General features: G+C 43.0%; 1 protein-coding gene across 1 annotated transcript in view; it reads left to right on the plus strand.

Moving 5' to 3' along the window:
* Positions 1–8,628, plus strand: part of LOC137536735 (uncharacterized) — a gene marked incomplete at its 5' end in the record, with an annotated part of 44,332 nt that extends 35,704 nt beyond the window's left edge. The window contains 3 exons of the mRNA XM_068258955.1: positions 8,334–8,366; positions 8,456–8,489; positions 8,558–8,628. Of these exons, the coding sequence (XP_068115056.1) occupies positions 8,334–8,366; positions 8,456–8,489; positions 8,558–8,628 (138 nt within the window). The remainder of the gene's footprint in view (positions 1–8,333; positions 8,367–8,455; positions 8,490–8,557) is intronic.
* Between the last annotated feature and the right edge of the window lie 724 nt (positions 8,629–9,352).

Raw genomic sequence — 9,352 nt, forward strand, 5'->3', positions numbered from 1 at the left:
AATCACTGCACCTGTTCACTGCTCAGTGCACCTACCTACCTATACCTACGTGAGCGCATGCATTGTTAATACCACCAGTCATGTGAAGTGAAGAGAGCCGAGGCACTGTTGCAGTAGAAAAAGAGGTACCTTTAATTCACGGTATGCAGACACAGCGGGGTATACAGTGGGGGTGAGGCAACAGTGCCTCTGCTCTCTTCACTTCACATGATTACTGTTTGTCTCTGAGAGCATGCTGCAATATGGAGTACACAATCCGGTAAAACCCAGGACCTCTCTACCCGCACCTAGTGCCAGCCTTTCTCTCCCTCATTGTTGTTGTTAATACCACCAGTCATTGCACCTGTCATTGCAGTCTGCGTGTGTGTGTGACAGGCAGCTGCACATTTGTAATCCCAATCACTGCACCTGTTCACTGTTCAGTGCACCTACCTACCTACCTATACCTACGTGAATGCACGCATTGTTAATACCACCAGTCATTGCACCTGTTCAGGGTACCTGTGTGTGTGTGTGACAGGCAGATGCACATTTGTAATACCAGTCACTGCAACCTGTTCACTGCACCTGTGTAACCGCACATTGTTGTACCAGCAGTCACTGCATACCTGTTCACTGCACCTGTGTAACCGTACATTGTATTAGTCAAGTCAGTGCATACCTTTCACTTCATCCCCCCCAATATGGACAAAACAAAAGGCAGAGGCAACCTGGCAGGTCTGTTCAAGGTTGCGCTGTCATGATTTTGTGCGGCCCTCGACCAAAGTACACTGTTCAAAAGAAGGTACGTGCCATCAACCCCCAATATTGTCCGGAACGTAGTTGACTATTTAACACAGAACACCTCATCTTTCTCAGCTTCCGCACGGAAGCGTGACATATCTTCCTCCTCCTGCTCTGATTCTGGCACCCCACTTAAAACTCAGTCAGCTGCCACCACCAAAGTGCCATCACCCCAGGGCTCAGCGGTGTGGACATATTTTTGTGTGTCTGCCTCAGATAAGAGCGATGCCATCTGTACTCTCTGCCACCGAAAATTGAGCCGTGGAAAGACCAAGACCCGCGTAGGAACAACTTCCTTACGAAGGCACATGCTTACAAAGCACAAACTACAATGAGATGACCACCTGAGGAAAAACAGCACACAAAAGCAAAGCCACACACCGCAGTGGAAGATACCAGGCCGCAATTTTTTTCTAAAAAAAGACGATATCTAAACTGTATCGTGATGTTGAAAGGCAAGTGGTGATATCTCTGGCACACAGCGTTGGGTCAAGAGTCCATCTGAACACGGATGCCTGGTCTGCAAAGCACACTCAGGCCTGCCTGAAGACTAAGCAAGTCCCCACACACAGCATCTCTGCCTGCAGGCTGCTTAACTGCCTTCTCCGCCACCACCAACAGGGTCCACTAGGGCTCCAGGCGGATTCATAAATTTTGAAGGCCACTGCTAGCAGTGGCCGCAATAATAATTTTTCTGGTGCGTGTACATACCTGTCTAATTTTTCTGGCTGCACTGCGGCTGCAACAACAAAACAAAAGGCATGTACATGTGTCAATTCCCCTTCTTGATCGTTACCTTGCCACGGTGAAGGGGCTTGCGTATCACAATGAAGCAATGACTAAAGGAGTGTCTCGGGGGTGGCACACCAAAGATAATAAGGTCGTTGCTTCCTTGTGGACAGACTAAATTCGATCAACTGGACAATCACTGTTGTTCTGTCATTCAGTTACCTCAGCCTGGCGACCATATGGGCTTGAAAAACGCTATCGCCTGCACTCCCGCCATGGTGCGCACCAGTCCAGCATGGCCGTCACAACACAAACAGCTGTTTTTGGTGCATTACACAGTGAGTTTGGTGTGTCAGTGTGAAGCAGTACTCTAATTACACTCCCTGATTGATGTATACACATGCAAGATGTTTTAAAGCACTTTAGGCCTCCAATTTAGCATACAATGTGATTTCTGCCCTTAAAACGCTGCTTTGCATCAAATCCAGAATTTTCCCCGGGACTTTTGGCATCTATCCCACTCATCCATGCAAACACTCAGATGTTAGACCCCTTGAAACATCTTTTCCATCGCGAACCTAAAATCAGAGGTTCGGGCCATCTCTACCAATATCTGCAGTCATAGAATGACAATGGATTGTTGTTGGTGCACTAAAATAATCTGCATTACATTTGTAAAAACCTTTTTTTCTGTAGAAAGTACAGTAATGGGCATCATTCCTGTTACAATCTTGCTGAGAAAAACTTAAATGATACACTGGTAGTGCCCTCTCGTATCCCAGGTAGGCCTTGATAGATGAAATAACACCAGACCCTGAAGAAAGAGCACTCAACCCTATGTATTGACCCTCTGCTAGATTGTGACCTCAGCACCTGCTGGGCAATTTTTAGGTCTCCCCTGCCTGCCACAAACTCTCTTAAGTGACCTCTTCACAGCTCTGTAGTCTCGTTGCACAATTCACCTCAAATTATAAGCCAAAAAAAGCCTCCATAGTGTAAAACCGTACTTCACATTTATTAAAATTGAGACTGAACACTTACATTACTTCTTTAAAACACAGCACAGTTTTAGTGGGCTTGTGGTCCATCTGGCTTGCTTCTGGTGCGATGCGTGCCCGCTGAATTCCAGTGAAAGAACGCCACGCTGTTCCCTTCTGCACTCCATGTCCGTACGTCCAGGCCCTACCAGTTTTGTCACTTCATAGTTACATAGTTATTTGTTCTGTGGTTGAACTCGATAGACGTATGTCTTTTTTCAACCCAAAGTACAACACCAGCCTGCTCCCTCACATATCCCTGTTGATCCAGAGGAAGTAGCAGGGTAAGGAAAAAAGAATCCGAAGAGTCTCCGAGGAAGAAAGCGTTGGGCTTTCGAAACGGCTGTCAGGCCGCCATCTTTGTTTGCTGTAATCTGTCTGGTGGGATGAAATAAAGTGGGGTGTGCTTAGCAGCTCAGCTGGTGCCCGGATTCTTTTTTCCTTACCCTGCTATGAATGTTAATTGTCCGGAGGCACAGTGAGTATTCCCCTCAAGAACCCCCAGTAAGGTCTGCTTCATCTGGTGCCGATCCATCTTTGCTCTCCTTTTTTCAATTGATCCAGAGGAAGGCGAAAATAACCTTACCAGGCATGGTCCAATTAGCGCCAAAAGGGAAAAATATTCCTTGCCGACTCCAGATGGCAATCAGATAAAATCCCTGGATTAACATCACTGGCCATTACCTAGTAATTGTAGCCATGGATGTCTTTCAATACAAGGACAGCATCTAAGCCCCCTTTAAATGCAGGTATAGCATTTGCCATAACTACTTTCTGTGGCAATGTATTCCACATCTTAATCACTCTTACTGTAAATAAACCTTTCCTAAATAAATGGCTAAAACGTTTTTCCTCCATGCGTAGATCATGTCCTCTAGTCCTTTGAGAAGGCCTAGGGACAAAAAGCTCCTCCGCCAAGCTTTTATATTGCCCTCTGATGTATTTATACATGTTAATTAGATCCCCTCTAAGGCTTATTTTCCCTAGACTAAATAAACCCAGTTTATCTAACCTTTCTTGGTAAGTGAGACCTTTCATCCCTTGTATCAATTTTGTTGCTCGTCTCTGCACCTGCTCTAAAACTGCAATATCTTTCCTGTAATGTGGTGCCCAGAACTGAATTCCATATTCCCGATGTGGCCTTACTAGAGAGTTAAACAGGGGCAATATTACGCTAGCAACTCAAGTTTTTATTTCCCTTTTAATGTATCCCAAAATTGTATTAGCTTTAGCTACAGCGGCTTGGCATTGAATACAATTATTTAACTTGTTGTCGATGAGTACTCCTAAGTCCTTCTTCAAGTTTGATGTCCCCAACTGTATCCCATTTATTTTGTATGGTGCTAGACCATTAGCACGACCAAAATGCATGACTTTAGATTTTTCAACATTGAATTTCATCAGCCATTTAAGTGCCCATATAGCCATCCTATCCAGATGTTTTGCAATATGTCACTATCTTCCTAAAAGTTGATGATTCTGCACAATTTTGTATCATCTGCCAAAATAGCAACATTGCTTTCTACTGCATCTACTAGGCCATTAATAAATAAATAAATTGAAGAGCACTGGACCCAGTACAGACCCTTGTGGGACCCCACTGCTAACAGTCACCCATTTTGAGTATGATCCATTGACCACAACTCTTTGTTTTCTGTCCATTAGCCAGTTCCCTATCCATGCACACAGACTCTTCCCCAGTCCTTGCATCCTCAACTTTTGCACCAGACTTTTGTAGGGAACAGTGTTGATGGCCTTTGCAAAGTACCAGTATATCACATCTACAGCATTCCCAATATCCACATTAGCGTTCACTACCTCATAAAAGCTGAGCATGTTAGTCAAATAGGACCTATCTTTAGTAAACCCATGCTGATGCTGAGAAATGAGATGAAATGTGCCTACCTGAGTTGATTGAACTTTGCTTTACTAAAATTCATAGTTTTAGTGGTCCCGCTGCCCTGCGGCCTATCAGTCACCAGATCAAACGCTATTATGTTGTGATCACTATTTCCCAAATGTTCTTGAACCTGCACATTTGATACATTATCTGGTCTATTTGAAATGATCAAATCCAGTAATGCATTCCCCCTAGATGGTGCCGTTACCATTTGAGTCAGGTAAGATAACTGTCCTGTAGTGTTGCCAGAAATCTGCTAATTTTACCAGTATGGGTAGCCTCAATACTCCAGTCAATGTCTGGAAAGTTGAAGTCACCCATAACTATGACCTAATTTTCACTTGCAGCTTTTCCAATCTGCTGTAGTAATTGCAATTCTGCAGCTTCATGAATATGTGGTGGCCTGTAGCATACCCCAATAAGCAATTGGCAACCTTTATTTCCAAAACACAAAAGATTGTCCACAGGCCTCAGATTTGCTTCAAATATCATGGGGAGTCACAGATCACAGTAGGAGGTACATCAAACCTCCAATGCAAATACTGTCCATACACAAGCAATCGGACCCGGACTTTCGGGCTACATGCCCTTTCTCAAGCACTTGCTTTCTGTTTGCTGTATAACCGCATGACAATGAAAATAAACTCAGACGATTACTTTTTCAAGGTTTGAGTCCGGGTCCGATTGCTTGTGTATGGATAACTTTTATTTCCACTATGAATATTTACCCAAACGGACTCCACATCTTCACAGTCTTCATCCATCTCATCGTTCAGAACAGATGTAAAAGAGTTCTTAAAGAAACAAACCCCTCCACCTTTTTTCCCTGTTCTATCCTTCCTAAACACATTGTATCCCTCTAAATTCGCTATCCAGTCATGGCTTCCATCCATCCATGTCTTCCATCCATCCATGTCTCTGTTATTCCCACAATGTCATAGCCTTTATCAATCAGAATGAACTCTAGTTCATCCATTTTATTTGCAAGGCTCCTAGCATTGGTTACCATGCACTTTAAATTTTTACCACCACATTTTCTAATTTTGTTTACATGAAATGGGCTACTTGAGGTTTTACCAACCTCCTTACTCTTTACACTGTCCCCACCTCCCTCTCCACCCCCCATAATGTTAGGCTCCCATTGTCTTTTTACCTTATCTTGTTTACACATTGATACTTTACCCTCCCGCCTCCCCCCAGATCCTAGTTTAAAATCTCCTCCAACCATTTAGCCATCTTCTCCCCAATGCAGCTGCACCATCCCCATTAAGGTGCAGCCAATCCCTGCTGTAGAACCTGTAGCCAACTGCAAAGTCTGCCTATTTCTCCAGGAACCCAAACTCCTCCTTCCTACACCAATTTCTCAGCCACTTACCGTATTTAACTCCCTAAGCTCCGTCTGTCTCTCAGATGTAACGCGTGGCACTGGCAGTTTTCAGAAAACACCACCTTGGAGGTCCTTGCTTTAAGTTTTTCTCCAAGTATCTGAAAATCATTTTTGAGGTCCTTTCATCTCCCACTAACTTTGTCACTGGTGCCAATGTGTACCATAACATCCGGGTCTTCCCCGGCCCCACCCAAGAATCTGTCAATTTGTTCTGCTACATGCCAAACCCGAGCACCCGGGAGACAACAGACTGTATGGCATTCTTGTCAAAGGAAGTAATGAAACCGGTATAGCCCTACATTGTGGTGACCAGCAATGTATTATTTTTAGCCCCTTGCATAAGCACAAACTTTAAAATAATAAAAAATACAAAGATTCCTCCTTCCTCCAGACAGACTATAATAATATTGGGGAACCATTTGTGTCCAATACCAACCTACATAGCTTTTAACAATCAATATGAATAGTTTGTAAATATAATGAAAAAGTATACTCTTTTGCACCCTTGCTTTAATATTAATGACTTGGAGCTCTTCCCCATGTTACCCACCAAGGAGGGTAACAGTGTTGCCTAAAAATTTTCGCCTAGGTGATTTTCACATTGAAAATACTATTTTCGATTTCGGGAAAATATCTGCGAAAATAAATTGTATTTTTGCAATAATGCCAAAGGAAACCAATTGTTATCCCCAATATTCACGTAAAACACAAAAAAATATTTTTACCAAGAAAATTCACAAAAAGCCCAAACATTTGTGAAAAATCACAAACTCATTACAAAATTATTGTCGCTCATCACTGGAAGGTAATAGTATGTGAGAGACTTATGGAGGAATATGGAATTCCTCTATTAATAAAGGGATCCCTAAATTCCACAAAACATTAAAGAAAAAGTTGGCATTTTCATTAAATATGTTAATAAAATAAGCATACAGGTTTGTAAAACTATTACAAACAGATATAGCGCACAGTAAGGGTAGGTGGATTCTGCTCTCCTTTACACTCGTTGACACCCACAACCTCCAGAATACACAGCCCAACAGTGCAATGGTAAACAACTTTATTAGATCTTGAGACCAAGATCTTGAGACCAAGTAATAAAGGTAAAACCAGCAATTTCTCTTTCAGTAATACATCTGACTATAGCATTTGAATACACACAGGGCAGTTTCTAGGCAAAATACACCCAGGGCGAGGGTGTAAAAAGTGCTCCCCCCCCCCGTGGAGCCAGGTATAGGTGCCCGCAGTATAGGTTAGCCAGGTCTAGTTGCACTCAGTATAGGTAGCCAGCTATAAGTACCCCCAGTATAGGTGGCCAGGCATTGGTGCCCCAGTATAGGTATCCAGCTATAGGTCCCCCCAGTATAGGTTAGCCAGGTAGGTGCCTCCAGTATACGTAGCCAGTATAGTTGTCCCAGTATAGGTTAGAGAGGCAGGTGTCCCCGCTATAGGTTAGATAGGTAGGTGCCCCCAAGTAAAGGTTAGCTAGGTGGATGTCTCCAATATAGGTAGCCAGAATAGTTGCCCCCAGTATAGGTTAGCTAGGTAGGTGCCCGCAGTATAGGCTGGATAGGTAGCTGCCCCCAGTATAGGTTAGATAGGTAGGTGCTCCCAGTATAGGCTAGATAGGTAGGTGTCCCCAGTATGGGTTAGATAGGTAGGTACCCCCAGTATAGGTTTGATAGGTAGCTGCCGCAAGTATAGGCTAGATAGGTACCCTCCTCCCCCATAATAAAGGGGGGAGCCGCAGCTGTGGGGAGAGCGGCCCAACCTTTCCCGGGCCACCCCCTGTGCTCCCCCCTCCGATGCAGAGTAAAGCACAGCAGGAAGCAATGTAGAGAGCAACTCACCTGCCTGCGTTTCCAATCGCCGGTCACTAGCCGCTGGTCTCCTCCTCTGCATAGCCGCTTATACACATTATACTTCCTGCTTAAACAGGAAGTATAGTGTGTATAAGCAGCTATGCAGAGGAAGAGACCAGCGGCTAGTGACTGGCAATTGAAACGCAGGCAGGTGAGTTGCTCTCTACATTGCTTCCTGCTGTGCTTTGCTCTGCATTGGAGGGGGGAGCACGGAGGGCAATGTAACACCTCCAGAAACACTTAAACTGTAAAGAAGCCTTCCAGACACCAATCTAGATTTTGTACAAAATATTTGTATTGAATTATTAAGAATAAAAGTTCAGTGACAAAGCACATTAATACACTTGCTTTTTCAGCAAAGATAAATAACACCTTACTGAGCACTTTTCCACACTACTCAGTCTCAGTCCCTTGCTTTAGTTCATCTAAGTGCTCTATTTCTGCATGCATCTTTAAATGGTAAGAACTAAGCAGATATATTCATTTTTATTCACTAACTCAGAAGACATCTTCCATGCTCAATCCTTCCAGGAACAATGGCTCTGTTTTCCTATTTGCCGAGCATGAATTGTAATCCACAAGGAAATATAGCAATTCACACATCCTGTATAAGCAGTCTTTTCTTTCTTTTGTAGAGAAACAGCTCCAACACTCCAAGGTTCATCCGGGTAAGTGTGATTCAAAACTGCAATATTTAGTTCCTGGTATTGGATGAGTATTTGATAGAAACTTTTAATTGTATTATTTTTTTCCACAGGACCTCATCCAAGTTACTGCAGATTATCATACAGGTAGACTCCTACTTAAATTAATTGAACTGCTTTGAATAAAATCTCTAATAAACTTCCTTCTCTTTCAGGAACTCAGAACATCACTTCTACAGATAAGTATACTTTTCGTTATATGAAGAAATATAATTCAGAGAAATGACTGCAGGAAGGTTTGCATAATAACTTCTACACATAAACAGTGTATATAGTAGAAAAGTTGTGAACAATTCTCTTATAGACTCATGAGGCCTCTTGGCAGCAGTTTGATTCACTTCACATATAGAAAGTCTTTGGGATTCTTTTACACAGCCTATAACTACAGAGAATACCTGCACGCTTGGCTTGAGCTAGGAGCAGTTCATACATGAATACTTAGATCAATTAGCCTTCTTGACATTCATTTTTCCACAATGTAGCTTCTGTCACAAGTTTATCTTTTCCTCTCCTGTAGGCACTGTGGTCATAGATTCTGTTTCACTGTATACAAGCAATCATCTCTCCAGCTTTATTATCTTCTCTCTTGTCTTCCTGCCTTCTACTCTGAACACTTCTTAATCAGCTGATTACTCTTTTTGCCTCTCTCTCTGCACAGTCTTCAGGGTCATTGGGGGAGATTTATTAACGCATTACCGACAGTTTTTTCTTCTTAATCTGATCTAACCAGCAGGAAAAACAGTTCTGCATGATAATAAGAACGTTCTTAAATCCTAGGTAATAGTGCCAGTTCAGCATGGATTTCTAGAGCTGCACTACAGTTAAGAATAGTGCAAATCCATCCCTAAACTGGCACTGATTAAGAAGTGCTTGAAAGCAGCTCTACAGATGTAGAACTACTGGCTAGACATGATTGCAGAGTGCAGGCTAGACATGATTTGTGATGTGTT

The sequence above is a fragment of the Hyperolius riggenbachi genome, chromosome 10, assembly GCF_040937935.1.
Source record: "Hyperolius riggenbachi isolate aHypRig1 chromosome 10, aHypRig1.pri, whole genome shotgun sequence".
Lineage (NCBI taxonomy): Eukaryota > Metazoa > Chordata > Amphibia > Anura > Hyperoliidae > Hyperolius > Hyperolius riggenbachi.